Raw genomic sequence first — 19,064 nt, forward strand, 5'->3', positions numbered from 1 at the left:
CGCTCTCGAGAAGCAATTTGCGCTTCATCAAATACAAGGCATTAATGTGGTGTTAGCGCAGCTGAACAAGGAGTCGTGGGCATCTCTACTACTTTCATTCCTACCGTCAGTGGCTATCAATTGCATTAACGCACTCCTAAGGGTTGCTTTTTCTTTCGTAGTGAGTCTGATCCCAGATCAATGCACGCCTCATCTTTCCTCTGCCCTTACCGCTGAGTTATCAGGAGCACGTGTTCGCACAGCATTGCTACTGAGGGTCCATGTGTTGTCTGCTGAAGTCACTTAAAGAGCGCCACATAAGCAGGACAGGGGAGCAGGTAGGGCCTTGAACACTTGACTGTAGAGTACGGAAAACTTTCAGTCCTTTCCCTTGCTTTAAAAGCTCTCACAAATTGAAACTTCGGTAAAGGCCTTAAAAAGCACAAATATTCACTTAATAATGTACTACAAAAATGAGTAGCACAAGGTAGAACTGTCGATCAAAAAGGATGAGTATGTCAGGTAGTTCTGGCTATTTGTGTGGCCTGTTCACCAAAGCACAAAGATAACTACTCGTTAAGATGTGCTGTCTTCTATCGGATTTCGTTTCTTCAGGTGGCGTTTATGGTGCGGTTGACTATTACTTACACTATCAATACTGGGCTGACCTATATCATTGTCCTCAAAGATCCCAGATGGTGGTGAGCACTTTCTGAGTTTTAATTTAGAGATTTGCAGTACTGCCTGTTCAGTGCATCAGAAGCAAACGTCCCAGTAGCCGTCCCGTTTCCCCGGACGCCACGCTTTCAAGGAAAGTATCAATGCTGCTGAGCCGCTTCAGAGAAGGCTGGATACAATTGCTTGCAGCGCAGTTCAGGCCTATGAAGCTGTCACTTCAAGAAAATTGCCTTGAACTATTTGTTGATGCGCTCTGGTGTAGGTACGTAAGAGGAGGACTCATTGAGTGTGTCGCGATGCAACTCTTTTCTTTCCTTTTGAGTGAAATCTCATTGTCGCTTCTTCAAGTGCCCTGGCTGGTAAACTATCGTTGATCCAGTTAGCCACTGACACTCACGCCGCTACTGTGGCATGACATTTTAGAACTCATTCAAGTCTTGATTTGCTCCCATGAAATTTGTGCTGACACTTCCGTGCCCCTGTCTGAATTACTCGGGTGACAGATGCGCATAATGAAGCGAGATTGCTTGTTACCACTATCGAAGAAGCCCATATCTCAATCAGAGTTTAATCGGCTTCATGAGGGTCCTGACTTTTGTACGCCGACAAAGTAAGTTCGCAGTTGGAAGTGTTTGGCCTAAACTGCGCGTATCATCTTGTGCAGTCGCTCTGGCATGAGCGTTCGGCTCGCATCCACGTCTGCTAATTTTTGTGCAGGTATGCGGCAATGCTTCAAGGGTTCTGCTCATTGTCACTGTATGTAGGCATTGCACCATTTCTTAGTATACAAGCCTTGTGCACCTGGGCTCTCCTGTACTGGATATACAAGGCTACACTATTACGCCTCGCTAAAAGACCTAATCCCGAGATGACAGCCGTGGTGAATCAAGTAGGTCCCATACGTATGTTATAAGAAGGCAGTATATCACTTGAGTTCTTATCCTAGTCACCTCGGAGGGAGCTGGTGCACCTCTACTAGTATGCAACCATGACCAGATTTAGAGAAATACATGTACCGCTTTATGGCAGGCTGTTTTGGTTCTCCGGGCATCCGTGTTGCTCCTCACGGCGGGATTCATTTTGCTGGGACCTACAACAAAGGGCGGTGCTCGTGCGTCTTTGCAAATATACATCATCGTGGCGGGTGCAACGGCGCTGCTGTCAATTCTACTGCCTCGACGTTTACAGCTCAAAATCACATACCTATGCGTGGTGCGTGTCTACAAAAATCAAGTATTTAAAAAGCGCCTGCCCAAACTTTCCAAACCAGGCGCTACTTTTTCTATTTCTTGCTGGTCTGTCCTCATAAGTTTTTGGTGCGCTGCCTCCTCTACTTTGCTCTGAACAGTCTGGCACAGAGCCGACGACTTGGCAAACAATGCACTACTACAAGCTTCAGCATGTCTTCTTTGCTCATTACCATACTACCAATCCTGTATATGCGTCATGGGGTCCCGAGAAAAACCCTCATATCCTTCAGGAACCTGGAGTCGGCCCATTCTCGCCTGATGAGTCTGCAAGGGAATTTGCTGCGAGAGGAGCAGCAAAAAGAGCCAGGCGCCGTATGGCTGCTATTGAAAGCGGAAGATCTGATGCTGACTCCACCACTGGCAACGCCGTAGGTGAAAGTGCCATCTGAATGAGCAGTTGTATGGCCGCTGCAAGTTTACGACAGGTGAAAGCTTTAAGTTCCATGTTTGCCTAGTGGCGTTAAGAAGGCAGCTACAGATGCACCACTATTTCCGCAAGATGCGTTTGCTGCCGTTGACATTCTTAGCTGCGTCCAGTAAAGACACCGGACCCTGCCGGTGAAAACACCAGAAGTGAAGGTAGCAGCAAAAACACCAGCGACGACGAAAGTGCAAGCAATGAGGATGTAGTGCCCAACGAGGCAGCGATGACAAGACTGAGGGCTACTCTCTTAGAGGGGAAAGCAACGCCCGAAATACAGAGGCTTCTGATAGAGTCTCAATCTCAGAGCAAATGTGTGCGACAATCTAGGTGTAATATTTCTTCTGCCTATGCCCGTGCAACTTCGCAACAGCCAAAGAAATGCGATGTCGCACAGCCGTCCAACTCCCCAGATGCATCTGCCGAGAGAGTATCTGTTGATGCAGTCGAGCGCTTAGCGAGAACGGAACATACTCTTCGCAACCAGAATTCCCAGCTGTATAGGCAGGCAACTGCGTTAATACCGGCCTTTGAGTGCGACACTGTGGGAGCTGCACCGAAGTCTGGCGGCTTCTTTGATTGGCTTCGCAGCATTGTGCTCCACCATTTGCAAAATGCAGGCTGCCTACTGATTGAGAAAGCCGATGGAGAAGAATGTGCAGACTAAGCAAGTCAGGTCATGTATGGGCTCTAAGCGCAGAGTTCTGCTGTGGATTTTGTCGTTCTGAATACCAGAGTGTAGTCGCATCAGCTCACAAAATAGGCTGAAAGCAAAAGCCCTTATGAGCCGTTTGGCTTTGAGAAAAGGAAGATCAAGAATTACCAACGTGTCTAAAAATTCTTCGTAAATATGAAGAGCCAGCAATTAAAGCCTATCGTATACAACACGGTCCTCGTAGAATATCTTAAGTTCAAAAGTCGAGCGTGTAGGCGGATGAAAAATGATTTAATCAGCAAAACAGTTATTGCTGCAAGCTTCACGAACCAAGAAGAGAAGAAATGCATGCAGCTCACTGACGGCAACATATGACCTTGGTGCGAAAGCGCCGCACTCAATTAGAAGACAATGCGACGCGCACACCATACTCAGCGCTGGTCCTTAATATAAAGCAGTGTGCTACTATTATCATCGCTAAACGATGCAGCACAACCGCAGTTACGGTAGGCTCCATTTATATGGCTGCATCTATTCTGTCAAGCCATTTCCGTCAGATCTGGGTTAATCCTTTTGTAGAGGTGCAGAAAGTGTAAAGTCTTCACGAGTTTCACCAGCTCGCGGTGAGCTCACGTACCCCATATCAATGTGTCCAACGATGACACAGAACACATTATTCAATTTGGGGTATTCGGCCTGCTGACCCTCGTTTCCTCCGCTAAGTCACATTTCGCTGGTCCTGTTCGGCGGGCGTTGCAAAACGTTTTCTCCGGTATGCGGTAAAGACCCTCTAATGCGGACGTGCTGCCACATGCTCAAAGGTGCTGGCATATCCCCTACTGAACGGCCATCGGCACGAAGTGGGAGACCATTGCCCGCTAATGTACTAAATCCGTCTTCACTGGGCTGAAGCCCGCGTAACGCGTCGCTGACGGTTGTTATGTGATCTCCAGATGCAGCAGCAGCGGCACCCCTTGAAGCGCTACAAGAAGTTTCTTGAGAGCAGCCCAAGTACGCGTTGTGTGCTCTATGCTGCACTTCCACTTCATTCGGGCTGCAGTGAGGAAACAGTCTCGTGGGCGTAGCCATTGCTGGTGCTGCGCCTTCGCTGAGTGTGGCGCTGCTGCTCACACTCGTGGTGCTGCAACCCAGCACCGGCATCGAGCTTCGCTGCGGTGCAGTCATCCCCACCTGCGGAAGAATGACTGCTTCTGCTCCAGAAGGGCTCCCTTGGCTGGAAGCTTCATGCGTAGCGGAGTTGTACAGATGCTTTTGCTGTCGGCGGAAATGCTGCTGCTGCTGAGAATAAAGGGACTGGCGCCACCGTCCGGATTCCCGTAGCGTACCCGGACGCTCTTCCGGGTCACTATCACTGCAGCCGCTGCGACCGCTAAAGCTTTCTCTTTTGTCGATCCGTCCATCACTCTGGTTACCAGTGCTGCTGCCGCAGTTTTCTCCAGCACTAGAAACCCCACTGGCACTATTCGAGTGATGCGCCCCAGAAGTGCTTATACCTCCGCCATTTCGAGAGACCCGTGCTACTGTAGGTTCCATGGAATTCACAGACTCCGTTGCTGAACTAGATTGGTTAGAACAATTGATTAAGCCCACGCCAGTATCGGACGTGTTTCTGCAATGAGGGGGAACTGGCCATCGAAAGTTTCTCTGCGGGGGATCCTTATCGCTCGCATGCCCGTCCTCGAAACCAGCCCATCTTGCCTCAGGGGGCACAGCAACATCTTCGTGTCCTACAGGAAAAGGTCGACCTGCGAGAGGGGTAGCAGGGACTGGCGTTGCGAGCCTTTCTACTTTCGGTTCTTCTGGTCGCGCGGAGCACGAGCGCAGCTCTTCCTCTGGGAACAGCAATTGGCGGCCATCTGTCTCCGCTATCCCTTGCAACTCGTTCTGCGGCTGCAGGTTCCGATGCAACATCTGCTCCTGAGAAGAGTCCTTCTGCAAGTCCTGGTGTCGTATGCAATGGCAATCGAAGGATTGGGTAAACACCACCGGAGATTCTGCGACATTACGCCCTCGCCCGTAGTCACTTTGCTTGTTTCCTAATGAGTGCCCAAGAATCTCCGAGTCGGAGCACTCAAACTGCCGTGGCGCGTCTCGCTGGTCTCGCTCTTGATGCCATGATACTGTGTTTTGGCCCGCCAGCTGCCGCTGCGACGGCAGGCCTTCTACGCTGAATGGCTCAGGAAAGTCAGGGGGCAAAGGCCACGCTGCTCCTGTTGCTGCTTGTGAGGTTGCATCAGATAACGGGCCCGCTGCTGCCGCTTGACTGGTTGGAGTTGTTGAAGGGGTGTTCCCAGTGGTTTCGCTCCCGCCAGCTGTTTCTCTCCAGAGCTGCTGCCGCCGCTGTTGCTGGTCCTGACACTGCTGCTGCTGGTCCTGTCGCTGCTGGTGAGGACTAACTTGTTGTTGCTGCAGATAACCCCGTGTGCGGACAAAACGACGGCGCCCTGAGGTCCCTCTTGCCTTGCACTCGCTGCTTCCACCACTGCTACACCTGCTGCCGTCCTTCCGCGCACCTTGTGTTGCTGTTACCCGTCGTGGAGGAGGCGACAGCAATTGCTGCTGCCGCTTCTGTATGGCAGCTTTTGCCGAACCGCCACTCGCTGCTGGGATAGCACTTGCTGTTATTTTGGCAACTGCAGCAGCAGTAGCCGCAGCAGCAAAATTGTTCCTCCCGAAGACGTTGCCTTCGATCCAAGCCCTATCTGGGCCTCTGTCGGAAACGGCGTCTTCACTATCGCTTGGGTCGCTACTGCTGCTGCTGCAGCTGCTGCTGTTGCTACTGCTGTTGCTGGTGCTGTTCTTGCTGCTACTGTTTGTTTCTTCCCAATATGCTGTGCTTTTTCTTGGCTGATTGGCTTCTCTCGTGCCAGTAGCAGCTGCAGCACACCGCGGCGCCGTAGAATAAATACAAGTGGTGAGGCTCCTGCGGGCAGTGGCCGCTGGAGTCCCAACTGTTGTCTTTGTGGCTGCTTCTCCTGTTCTCTTCTGAGGCCCTGCAGAGAACGCTCGCGAGCAGCCGCGACCGACTGTTCGGCAAAAGCTCGCGCAGGAGGACTCCCTGTTGCGTTTCGCGTTTAGCATAGTGGTCGGTTTTGTCGGCGAGTCAGGTGCAAGCGATGTTTCAGAGGAGCTCCGGGACTGCTGGGTAGAAGCGCAGGCCTCTTTCGGAGGTGGAGGCGGTGTTGGTACTGTAGTCGATGTGGTAGGAAATCCCGAACTACACTGCGAGTTGTCTGCACTTTGTGCATAGCCCGAATAGGCAAAGCCTGCATTAGAATCGTCTGCATCACTGTCACTGGAAGTGACGGAGGCCCAAGACGGAGTGTCACCCTCAGGATTTGTTTGGGTTCCCTCCGACAACGCAGTTGCTGCCGTTTCATTGACCGCCGCTGCTGCTGTTGTTCCTGAGGAAGAAGCAAAGTGCGCAGTCTGAGTGGCAGGCTGCTCTTCACTGTCTCCTACAGGCTCACCTGGAGGCGTACGGCTGGGAGCTTCCACGTCGCATGTCTCTAGGTTCCGCTGCTGAGACTGCTGCTGCAGCGGGTTGTGCCAGTCATCACTACAGGGACTGCAGTTGTCTGTTTGCCGTTCTTCCACATTCCCCTCTACCTGCTCCACGTCTACCGCTTCTGGGTCTCGCTGGTCCTGTTCCTCGTATTTTTGTTGCTGTTGGGTGTCTGACTGGTCCTTTTCGTGCTGCTCATGCGCATGGGCTTGGTGTTGCACCTCCTTCTTGTGCAGGCACCGGTCGATTTCCGTTTCGCACTGTATGAGCCTCTTCTGCTTGTTATGCTGTTGCTGCTGCAGCTTCTGCAGTTCATGCCACCGCAAAGAATTGCTAGTACTGGCCCAACCCTGCTCCCTTGTAGCTGCACCTTGGTGTTCCTCTAGCTCGCGTTGCAGCTCATGCTGCTGTCGTTGGAGGCTCCCGATGGACCGCAGCAATTGCTGCCTCTGCTGCTGCAGCTTCTCAAGACGGGGCTCCACCTCATCTGCCTCCTGCTGCGGATCCCGCAGCGTTTGATCCTGTTCACTGTGGTGCTGACTGTCTTGCTGCTGCTCTGCTGTGAGCTGTGCTGGCTGAGCCAGGAGAGGAGAGGGTGTCGACTGCTGCGCTGGCTTAGCAATGACAAGCAGCTCAGGATGCCTATACAGTGGCTGGGTAGGTAAGAGCAGCTGTCTTGCATAGGATTTTTCATCCAGCAACGCAATACGTGCTTCGTTAAGCCTGAGACCACACAGTAGGAGCCAGAAAACAAGGGCGCCTTCCAGCGCGCTCATCGTTTCATGTCCCTCCCTGGCCTCTACTGTATAACGCCTCAACTTTTTCTTTCAAGGTAAAAATGCGTTTCTTCTTTTCAGCAACCACCGCGAAGCCCAACCTCATGAAGACTCTGGCTTGTGCACACCCACCTTTTGAAGTGGTTTTCATGTCTGAGCCGGAGGTCTTCTGACAGTGCAGAGGCTTTGTCCGGATGCCACAAAATGCTCATGCGGCGGAACGCCTGTACGCCACGTCAAGAAAACCGCAGGCGGAGTCTAGCAAGCGAATATGAGACGAAGGAAAGACTGCATAGTCTTGCTCAGGAACGGCACTCAAATGGGAGCATGTTCTAGGCTGAAGAGCCGACAGGACGTTACGGGAGCAAGGTGTGAACGCCGCGAGAAAAACATCAAAAGGAGAAAAAAAAGGTGTGCTGGCAGAGCAGGTTGGACCATACTCGATTCACTATTGCTTTGGGGGCACCCTTCTCAATGCCCAACACTTGGAAGCTCGACGCGTGCAGCTGGGCTTCGTAAAGCCGTCGCCTGCCTCAGCAAAGCATCGCACCAGGCACGCGTGGGCATAATTCCGTTTCGTTGACACTAGCAATGGTTCACTTTGTTACAGCAGCATATACCGCCGAAGTTGGTCGAGGTGTTAACTCAGATAAGCTGCAGGGCAACATTGAGCAACTACAAGTTGAGGTGCCCTGTGGCTCAAGCCTGCCGGAAATGCTAACAAAGTACTTTTGGTAATGTTCGGCGGAGAAAGAGTCTGGGCAGTTCTGTCGCATCAGCTGCATGTAATTTAGTGCTCCCTCAAAATCCAGTAGCCATTCGCAAGCCTGTAGAACAAGTAGCACAGCAAAACAAATTAACGGGGAAGCACATAATTTAGTCCACACTTGAACATTGCTGCTTAAAGTACAAATACGCCACTGTTCTCTTTTATGCACTGAAGAAGGTTCTCTCCGTCGAAGTTCACGTGTCCTTTGCTATCTGTATATTTCGCAAAGCCAGGTCTGCTTGAGCTGTGGCTCTCTTTGTATAGCCAACCTCTGCAGCAGTTTCATATGCGGCCCTGTAGTTCGGGGTCATGCTGATGCAGAGCATGCAGCTCTGGAGGCTGCAAGTCCAGCGACCAAGACGAAGGGCGCTTCGCCCCTAAAGAGCAGCAAAAGGCAAAGCGCAGCTAACACAAAATTCTCTGGATGCTAAGCATTGCCCGAGGGCAGCAGTGGTGTTGCTCCGCAGCTCACCCATCCCCAATCATAGACTTAAGTACAGGAATTTGCATACTGCCAGTTCAAATGACAGAGCAAAGCGGTCTTTGCCTCAACGACGCTCTCTTCCGCACCTTGTTGAAAGCAAGCTTCGCTGTGTTCTCTAACAGCGAAACATTAGAAGCACTGACACCACCGGTAATCTCATCGAGCTGCTGCTGCTTCTCTAATAGCCGCTGTTGTAGTTTCAATGCCTCCGTATAAAGAGCAAGTGCCGCCTCGTTCCGATGCTGTCTGTACAGCGAGCTTGCCTGCATATCCGCACGGAATCGCCGCGCAACTAATGTCACGCGCCAATGTTTCTCTGGGTATCTGTCGAAAGACAAGCAGCGACTCTACATGCTGCGTGGTGACACAGCCTCCGGGCTGCTCTTTAGATCAGTATCCTTTGCAAAGGGACACGACAGAAACTGCAGTCCTAGAATAATGAACTCGCCTTTGCCGCATATTCAAACACTACGCTTCTCCAGGCCCTTAAGTTACAAGAAACCAATGCGACCTGGTCCTGGAATTCGGCTCGGCGCTGTAGTTCTGCTGCTGCAGTTTTCTGCAGCTCGCGTAGTTCTTCCACGTAAGGAGGCAGCAGAAGCGGCAGCAGATCAGCAGGCGTTTTGCCTTCTCTGTTGTGAGCGTAGAAAAATTCGGACGGGAGCGACGTGAGACTGAGCGTGCCAAACAGCTGTGGCAGGTTCCTGAAGAGAAATACAACAAGGCCAACCAGCATCCACACCGCTAGCGCTACTGAAGGAGAAGAACAAACCACGTCCTCACAGTCTGACACTCTTTGTCGGTTGAGGTAGACAGTCAAAATTGCAAAGCCCTCGACTAGCCCCACAAAATGGTAGGCGCGGAGGCAGCCAAAACTACCCCAAAGAAATCCAGAGCTACCAGCTCACAAACAAATGCGTCTCAGCAACTGCTGTCAACACTAAGGCGTGCAGTGGGCCTACTGTATGGCTGCGCCCGCCGGGGTCAACTTTTGATTGACAGTGCCCCATAGTGGTTGCAGCTAGCTTGCCTCATGCAGACGAGATGGAAGACGTTATTCCCTGACTCTCTATCAGTCAAAGTTGACGCATGAAATGCCAGTGGGGAAGCGCCCTCTCTCAGGAGTCCTGCTGCAGCAGCTACTCCGCCAGATCCTCGCAGCAGCAGCTGCAACAACATATGCTGCCGAGATTCCCTTCTCGTCTCCCCAGCAGGCACAAGCGTAGTCGTGCCACTCTCCTTATTTGCTCCTGCTTGTGGAGACGTCTCCATTTGACCCTTCTCCTTCAGAATGCCGTTGCTGCTGCAGCTGCTAGCAACGCAGCTACTGCCCTCAAGAAATTTGCTGCCTACTGTGTCCCTGAGCAGCTGCAGCCAGCGCGAGTTGGCAAGCAAGACAGCCTGTTGCTTCAGACGGAGTAGAGTCGCGATGTTCTGCACTCCGAGAAGAGGCAGTAACACCACGTCCGGAAGAGCAGTCCCAAGAACATCATAAGCCTCTCTTTCCATTGGCTCATCTATTGCTGCCAGGCTTCCCTGCAGCTGCAGTTGACCTTCGGTGCTGCACCCTGCCGCTGAAGACGAAGCTGCGTGCCTTTGTTGTGAATACACCCTTATCCGCATACTCTCTGCCCTCAACCTTTCAAGCAGAATATCCACGATTTCTGGATCAGCCCCTGATGCCGGACAGCGCTGGAGCACTTCCCTCATAGCCAATGATGCAGCCCCCACGGCTGCCGTTGACGTGGCTGTTGCCTCGTCAGTGATCCTCTGATCGACGGCGCAGCGGCAGGTATGCAGTGCCTCACGCAACTCATCCACCACCGCCTCGTGCTGCGAGTCACTGTGGCAGCTGCAACCAGCACTGCAACCCCAAGCCGTGCATGAAGCAGCCTCTGCTGCCTCCGCACAGCACCAAATGCCGACGGATGTAGAAGGGCTAAAAATCGCCCCTTCATTCCCTTTCAAAGGCAGCGAAAGCTCTGCACCTGGCTGCTGCGGTTGTCCTTCGCCAGTCGCCTGTTGCCCCAAAGATGACTCATTCAAGTGGCACCTCTGAACACTTTCCTTCTCTAGGTCTGCATCTTCCTCCCGTAAATTTTGTTCTCTTCTGTCCTTATCGTTGGACGAAACTGACGAACGTATGCACTGGGCGAGTTGACGCCTAAGGCGACGAACCTCTGCATAGAGATGCTGCGTATCTTGCTGTCGTTGCTGCCGCACCTCCTCAACGAATAGCTTCGCCTCATCTCCCAAGGCTACGCGCTGCTTTAGCTGTTGTAAGGATGCTGTGACATCGAGGTAGTTGCCTTCTGCCGCTGCGAGGCGGTCCGCCCTTTCTTCCAGCTGCTGCTGCAGCAAACTCACCTGACGCAACAGCAGCCTCGCTTCAGTCTCACGGCTAGAGAGCTGCTGTTCTTGCTGCCGAAGGAGCTGTTCTTGGTGGCGTAGCAACGCATCTTGCTGGTGCAACTGCTGTTGCTGCTGCTGCAACAGCTGCTGCTGCTGCTGCAGCTGCTTGTGAAGCTGGAGTTGCTGCTGTCTACTCGCATGCTCCCTCAGCTGAATGCGTCTTGCCACTGCATGTAGCCTGGCAACATCGGCGGATGCATAAGTAGTGTCGGACTCCTCCTCGCTCTGTCCATGCTGCAAGACCTCCCGCATGGTCTGCGCCACCTTTGGTATTGCAGAAGTCAGCGCTAAAGCAGCGCCCTTGGAGCTCTGGGGCACAGAAAATACTCCAACTCCTTCAGCTGCCCGTACACAGAAAGCGGCAAACTAATCCACTGTATCCCGCATGCTTGTTAGGTGCGCAACTTTTGTGGGAGCGTACATTGGCAGCGTTCTCCCGCCACAAAGTGGGTGTCAATGCTTGGAACCACGGAAGGTACAAGGCATCTGCTGGCTCAGATTACAACGGTCACTTCTTGTTTCAGTGGCACGGCACTTCATGAAATTAGAAGTTCAGTTGAGATTCGAGGACCGCGGAACTCCCTCAACACATTCTGTCCAAAAATCAAGAGGCCAGCCCTACGGGAGAACCAAACAGATTTTAAGCAATAATGACAGTAAGAAGAGTCCATGTGGCATTAATCCACCTAATTCTTTACAGGACACGACTGAGCCTGTCACGACACGAACGAAACGAAGCAGGCATACGCTGCATCAGACACATCAGCCCCCACAGAGAGGAAGTCCACCTAAAAAGACCATGATACGTTTGAAAGGGGGAATATTTATTACTTGAAATGATTTGCATCATATCGAAAGAAATCGCACAAAAAGCGTAAACTGCATTCGGGGCCCTGGGGGCCCTGTCCTGGGGGTGGTGTTGCAGGGCTGAGTGAAGGATATGAAGGAGACCACGCAAGAAAAAAGCGTAACACAGTGACACACCTGTTTGTTACATTACAAAAAGCAGTATTTCAGCATACATGCTCCACAACGGCAAGTACGGACTCGTACGGAGTTGCAGAGCACCCAGTGCAGAATGTTTGGATATGCCTGGCTTCAGATGAGTCTGTACAATTCGGTACAAAAATTAACACACGGGGTAAACAGGCAGTGACCTATGCTGCTATGGCTATTAAGACCTCTGTGAATGCTATTAAGACATCTGTGAATGAGATTTGTGTGAGTGATTCTTTACCTTAGAGCTTTGCCTAGGCGCCAAAGCGTAGGTGCACGTTAAAGTCGAAGCGAATCCAAGTTTTTAGTAAATATTAGGCGCTGTTTGACCAAATCATGGAAATGTCATCATCCTGAAACGTATTACTGCCTATTACTGCCTGGAGGTCAGGAGGTCTCACAAGCCTGTTGCGCTGGTGAGGGGCACTACATTTGGCCCCAGGAATGGTCTTTGAAGGCCATCCATACTAAATTGGACATGTATGCAACATAAACTAGGCATAAAAGTGGTAAAGAAGAGAGAACAAAGAATCTGGCTAGATCATGCGACGTCTAGCGACATCGTAGGCTTGCGGATGGCGATAACTCAGTAGCAAGCAGGGGCCCTGTGCGGACCAAGGAGTCAGGCAGGCTTTGCGGCCGTAAATCATGTTTACCTTAGTTTTGAGATGGTCTCTTTCTCCTAATATGATTGCGTGGCCTCGTTAGGTGCTTGTATAAGTCATGCGTGGTACTGAAGAGCACCTAGGATACCCGTCACTGGGGAACTACTTAAGGACTAAGCCAGCTTAGTGCACCACAAGTGGGGCTGTTCTGGAGGATGTATGCTGCCGCGCACTCCACAATAAGATCGATCATCCAGAGGCCTCTTGGGATTGCCTCCCTAGTAGCGCGATATGCGCCATAATGGGCGAGTCACTGAGGCAACAAACAAGCCCATAACGAGCACACTCACACACCGTAAGCCTCGTCCTGGAGGCCACTAAGCAAAGCAACAGAAGGTTGAGGTCAAAGAACCTCCTAAGATGCGTAGGGAGATGGCTTCCGGCGCCTTTGGTGTTTGAGCCTGGTGGCACTGCGCCTAACGAGATGCAAGCTATCTACCTTCTGACCTCAGACGCCGAAGTTAGATTCGTACAAAGGATGTTGGCTCATGAATACTTAGGATATACATCAGGAACTTCTGAAGCACGAGGACGGGAGGTTCATGAGGGCCTTCTTTAAGTTAGTAGAAATGCGTTTTACCCATATACGATGCAATCTCATGTTTAGAGCAAGGAGCTCCTGGCATACCTTGTGGACTCTGCGCGCTGCAATGAATATATCTCATGGACATCATACATGTGAGTGACTGGGAAGTGGTGAAACTGCGGCTCTGTGGTGGTTTATGTATGCATTCACGAACTAAGATGCTAGAATAGCTGGCTAGTGTAAAGTAGAGGGATGAAATCGAGGAGCACACTGCGCAGTTTACAAATTTATCCAAGTGAGAGAAAGCCGTGGGAAGGCATGAGGCGTAATATCTCTATTATCCCAAAGCTCCTCCCGGTTTAGGCATGTAAACCACGGAGGGCGAAACGGTAGAGCTTTCATCATGGGACGCGAGGAGCCTGGCGAATCATTGCCTTGCACCCACCTCACAACCACGGCAGCTTCACCCCTAACACCTGATGAAGGAGACCTCCTTTCCGCGCAGGGCCGATTTTCAGCCTATCTGAGGTGTCCAATAGTCCGGAAAAGCAACGAGGGAGCAGCAGCTTCAGCGATTCCCGACCAAAATCTCGTAAATGCCTTCTTGTACTTTGGAGTTCCCCTATCTACGGATCTGTATCCACAACACTTGGAGAGCTTCTACGCCACATATTCGTAGGCTTTCCACGATTATGCTCTTCACACACCACGAATATTTCATCACCGCCCACATGAGACAGGAAAAGTCATTTCTTGCTCCAAGGAAATATTACTAATCGTGAGGTATGCGACGCTGCACTGCGGCTGTTTGTAGTCAGCTAGGGTTAGTTTTTTAAATTTTCCTTTCTTCCAGTGTGAATTTCACCTTGTGGGACTGACAAATCAAAGCCAAAGTTCCTACGCTTTACAAACATCGTTTACGATGTGGTGCAAGCACAGCCACTATTAACGTATAGACTAAATGCTTAGAGCAGGGGGCTCTATAAAAAACATAGTTGTTCTCGAAACGCCTGACTTCTAGGCGTGTAGAGAGTTCCTGTTAGCTACAGGACGACTGCCAGCCCCATGCCTTGGGCTTAGGCTTTGCTGTAGGGAGCTCCACAGCCAAGCCTAGTGGAGTTCGCGGCATCAAACCATCATCAGAGTCCATATAATTCGTGCTATGAAATTCATTTAGTTTGAATTATATCGGTCATTGCTGGGATTTAGTCTCGCGCGAGCCCCTACAACCTGCTCCTTTCCTTTACAGGCCCCTTACGTTTCGCTGCAGCTGTGGAGCCCTGATATTAGCAGAAAAGAGCCTTAATACTCTATTCATGGTCTAATGTAACGTATGGTAAAGAATTAGGACTGAATCACGTTCAGGGACTGTGGCGCTGCAAACTCGTCTGCGTAGTGCTACTTGACGGTGAGGCAAACGCGTGTGGCAAATACCATGTGTTACCGCACTTCCAATAGTCTACCTATGAATGAAATCTTGGCTCCTTCCAGTTTTCGGTATCACACATCACACAACTTGTCCCAATACTCAGCTCATCAACAAGCTCCTCTACGACAAGGTCCCGCCCCAAAGCCCCACGCATGCGCTTGCCTTGCTCTTGCGGGGAGCAAAAGAAGCTGCGGGCGAACGACAACGAAGGAGGAATCACTGAGTAAAGCGGTCCTCGACGGTGTTTTCTTTATTGACGCTGCTTTTGAAAATGAAGACGGTGTACTCTGAGCAGAGCGTCCGAGTGCCCGACGGGGGTAGGCGGTGCACCCCACTCGGCACTGCAGAGGCTGTCATGCGCTATTACTACCTTCTTGACTGAAGCAGTATCTGTTTCGTGTTGATGATGTATCAAGTATCTAATGGCTTGTTTCCCAGTGGAATGTTCGTCTGCGATTGCTCCTGGTGTTCCGGAGTGGCGATGGAGGCCACGGATTGTCGAAGTCACTCAAAGCTTGGCGATGCTGACGACTGAATTGCTCAGCATTTTCTAAAATCACATAATTCCTGTTATGCATTATTTAATTTCTCAAGCCGAAAGTCTGCGATCCGTTAAGTTGCCGCTCGCGGCGGTGGGGGGGTACCAACAGAAAGGCATCTTGCCCGGCGGTCTTTGCTATGTGCATTTCCGTAGCTCTTCCCCTTGTCACATCATAATTACATAACATGCACGCGCTGCAGTTTGGAAGTCATGCGGCCGCAGTTTGCCCTGTGAATCCCCTTCATGAAAGTCCCGTGATGAAGCGGACTTGGAATAATATATTTGTCCCCAGTGATATATTTTGCTCTCGACTTTGATATCTGTGCAGCAGTCGTGCGCTTTTCTGTGATTTGTTTGAGCGTTTTGCTACTGGTGTCACTGAAAGTGTGAACGCATGCGATGGAAGACTGGTTACCGCTTCGCAGCGTTTTGCAAGTAGTGTGAGTTCTTTACCTTTCGCAGTTACCGTCTCAGTCCGGAGTAGGGAGGTTACGGTGAAGGGGCCCCACGGGGAGCTGAAGCGGACCTTTCGTCACCTGCCTCTTGTGCTGCACACCACTAAGGATGCCAAACGCGTAAAGGTAGCAACGTGGCAGGGGAAGAAGTCAGACATTGCGTGCCTGCGCACTGTTTGCTCTCACTTGAACAACATGTTTACGGGGGTGACGAAGCAGTTTGAGTACAAGATGCGCTTCGTATACTCACACTTTCCCATCAACCTGAATATCATTGAAGGCGGCAAAGTTGTGGAGATCCGGAACTTCTTGGGAGAGAAACGTGTTCGCATCGTCAAGCTTCTTCCAGGCGTTGTCTGTGAAAAGAGCACGAATGTCAAGGACGAGATAGCCCTAAAGGGCACAGACCTGGAGTTGGTGTCCCGTTCAGGTGATCCTGCAGGCTCTTCTGCTGAACAGTTGCAGCCGAACTGCTTTGCAGCCGTAGTAGATTATTGTGAAGGGTCATATTGGGAAAGTGGCGTCCATGCGGTTTGGTTTTAGCGGGACTGCATATGTCAAGTCTCTGGTCCGCTGTGCTTTTTTGCAGCCGCACTCATCCACCAGGCCACGCTGGTGCGCCGTAAGGATATCCGGAAGTTTTTGGATGGAATTTACGTCTCTGAGAAAGGAACGCTGGAGAAGACTGATTGAGTTAATGATTCCTGCTGCTTGTGAACTTTCGGGGATACATAAGCAATTGCCCGTGCCAGCTGCACTCGCCAAGAGGCAGAGAAGGCGCTGCAGGGACTTCTGTAGTGTTTTCTAAGGACTTCAGCTGAACAGGCCGCCTTCGTTTCGTTTCACATCAGCCTGTAGTTCTTGTACGCAGCATTGCCTTAGGATGAAAGACCCTACAAGAATAGCCAGCGGGCAGGCCTATACTTTTCGCACGAATAGTACTGCAGGACATCAATAATAGTCCGTTTGGCCTGACCAAGTGGGTGGCAGCTTGGATATATGCTTAGTGAATAGTACTCTAGCACAGCCACGGTGTTCACCTTTCATTTCTTTCGCGAAGTTGCGTCGTGCTGGTGGAGTGTTGGCAGACAGAAGCGTTGCTCTGGCGTATTAGTACGTTACTTCCAAGCTCAACAGTGTTATACATATGTAGAGTTTATGCCTTCTGCTGTTCAACCACAACACCAACTATTGTATCCTCTCCGGAAAGGAGTGTGTTGGGACTCCCATCAAAAGCAATCTTCCTAATGGCACGTTCGTGGCAGGAGCAAGCGAAAAGGGTTTAGCTCCTTTCAGTGCGCTGCATTTGAGCTACAGATTTGTCCCTGTTCAATGTGCGTGAGACACAAAGGTGATGCAGCGGTTCGTGCGCTTGTGGTTTCATGGCACTACTGGTGAGCCACCACAGCATAGGAAACGCCGCTGGGGCCTCGTGGATGATACAACGATTGCTTGGTTAGCCTTTGCTCTCTGGATGGCCTTTCTTTTCTCAAGCTTTTCCACATATTCTTGTGTCATTGTTGTCAGTTCTTCCTCAATTTTCTTGGTTTCTTCGGCTTGGTGGTCGGCGCTTTCAGCAATTTCCTGTGCTTCCAGAATTACCTTCTTGGATGATTTCAGAAATCCTAGGACAGCTCCTCTTAATTCGGCAGGAGCGGGGGGTGGCTCAGCGTGTTCGCTTGTATCTGGACAATAGAACCGCGTCTCATTCCTGTCGAAGGCGAATTTAACTCGCAGTTGTTCTACGAGCCGTCGCGCCTGGGCATAGCCAAAACCCCTGTTTCCCTTCAGTATGGGGAGGGGACGCCCATCAGCACCGAGATGCACAGTGGGCTTTCTTCCAGGAGCATTCGCAGCATCTTGGCTGTGGCCTGCTGGCGCTTCTAGAAGCAAGCTGGCGGTGGCCTGGCCCCGTGGTACACTTTTCTCCTTTAGGGGAGAGCCAGCCTCCTTGTCAGCCTCGGGAATATTGAACCTTACGGGATACGCATCTGTGACGCTTCTTTTAGATGTTCTGTCCTTTGTAGCTTCCCGCGTTGCTAGTGCCGAACCATCCACTGCCTCAGCCGCCATAGTGTAACGGATGTGCAGTGGCCTATTTCAAAGTAGGCGTAACTGAGAAAAAGACTTGAGATGAAAAGTCGTCTTTATACGTCTTCCTTGAAAAGATGCACCAGAGAACCTGATCATTTGCTCTACCCGTCCCTCTCAAGTCTCTGTCTCCGTTTCGCATTGCGCACTACAGCACCGGACTACCGTTAGAGCTTCCATACCCCCTGAGTACTTTGGCTAACGAGAGTGGAGTCTCAAGTAAACCTACTGAGTAGTGGCTCCATCACTACACTGAGCTGTGTCTGCCCTCAGCAAAGTCCTTTAGACGTGAACTACGCCGGCGAGCGGCAGGTGTCGTAACCGCTTATGGCACATGATTGAAGTGCTCGTTACACTACTTGAGCACAGGTATCCATATTTTAGCAAATAAACACCGCTGGGCAGTCTATGTCGCCCCTCGCAGTCGTTTCCTCCGCACCGGAGGGTACTTTGCAAGGGCCCAGCGAAGAGTTCCGACGGCTGAGAAGGCGAAGAGCGTCACTCAAGCACAGAAACAAAAGGTACATGTGGACATTTGCTAAATATTTTCTGTTTCAAATAAACATTCACTCGTTAACCGGTGCGTCATCGAGAAGACTGAGCATCGTGCAGGACCCAAGAAAGCCCCGTGCCAGCAGCGCGCATGCGCATCTTTCGTTGCAGTAATTGAAAAAGTAAACTGGGCAATTACAATCTGGTTTGGAAGTAACATACACATTATTGGGCATCAATGTACGAAAATTGCAGGGACGGTGTGCGGGGTCTCCTAGCCTAAGATTTACTTGTCATCTCTCCTTATACTATAGCATTTCGTAAGCTTAAGTCAATGAGCGCTAAGGCTTCTGTTTATGCGAGCCTTCGTCCATAGACGTTGATTATTATTGCATTTTTCTCAATGTTCGCCCTTCGTGCAATCGCCGCGTCCGCGTAACACCTGCGCAATGAGGGACCACTAGTTTCGCCTGTGCGACTTTTCGCGTAACGAGGGCTTCCCGCTAAATGAGCGCGACCTAAGGTCTCCACTTACCTCACACCTTAAAGAAGCTGTTGATGTTTCTTTCTTCAGTTTGAGCTTGGCCTAGTACCGGTTCCTCCTGCAGGCCAAGCGCCCTGTTGCTCGGAGCTCCACTGTTTCATCTGCATCACAATGAGGCTAATTTTCCTACGCTAAAGTTTTGCGCACGCTTGATCGACGATGGCCGCCCCTCCATTTCAAATACGCGTCCCTGCGCACTATCTCTCCGCCTATGTGGACATCCGGCGCCTGAAGAAGAAGCTGGAAAGTCTTGTGCAGCGAGCGCAACGCCAGCGAGCGACTGTGCGAGTAAGCACCCTGTGTACTCCTCCCTTATGATTGGGCGTGGCCATCTTGAGCTCATCACCAAGCCCGGGTACGCAGTCCCATGACCTG

General features: G+C 51.2%; 3 protein-coding genes across 3 annotated transcripts; 1 reads left to right on the plus strand and 2 right to left on the minus strand.

Moving 5' to 3' along the window:
• Positions 1-3,706: 3,706 nt before the first annotated feature.
• On the minus strand, positions 3,707-11,202 carry ETH_00012260 (DnaJ domain-containing protein, putative; the record flags this gene model as incomplete). The annotated part of the gene is made up of 7 exons (XM_013375454.1): positions 3,707-7,232; positions 7,418-7,509; positions 7,726-7,813; positions 8,015-8,112; positions 8,625-8,801; positions 8,987-9,242; positions 9,569-11,202. 7 exons carry the CDS (start codon positions 11,200-11,202, stop codon positions 3,707-3,709), a joined length of 5,871 nt encoding a protein of 1,956 aa, XP_013230908.1.
• Positions 11,203-14,837: 3,635 nt separating this feature from the next.
• ETH_00012265 (60S ribosomal protein L9, putative) lies at positions 14,838-16,255 on the plus strand (the record flags this gene model as incomplete). Its single annotated transcript, XM_013375455.1, has 3 exons — positions 14,838-14,883; positions 15,570-15,992; positions 16,152-16,255. 3 exons carry the CDS (start codon positions 14,838-14,840, stop codon positions 16,253-16,255), a joined length of 573 nt encoding a protein of 190 aa, XP_013230909.1.
• A 687-nt stretch (positions 16,256-16,942) lies between these two features.
• ETH_00012270 (uncharacterized protein) lies at positions 16,943-17,635 on the minus strand (the record flags this gene model as incomplete). The annotated part of the gene is made up of 1 exon (XM_013375456.1): positions 16,943-17,635. One exon carries the CDS (start codon positions 17,633-17,635, stop codon positions 16,943-16,945), a length of 693 nt encoding a protein of 230 aa, XP_013230910.1.
• Between the last annotated feature and the right edge of the window lie 1,429 nt (positions 17,636-19,064).

This window comes from Eimeria tenella, genomic scaffold (assembly GCF_000499545.2).
Source record: "Eimeria tenella Houghton genomic scaffold, Eth_scaff28, whole genome shotgun sequence".
In the NCBI taxonomy this organism is placed as follows: Eukaryota; Apicomplexa; class Conoidasida; order Eucoccidiorida; family Eimeriidae; genus Eimeria; species Eimeria tenella.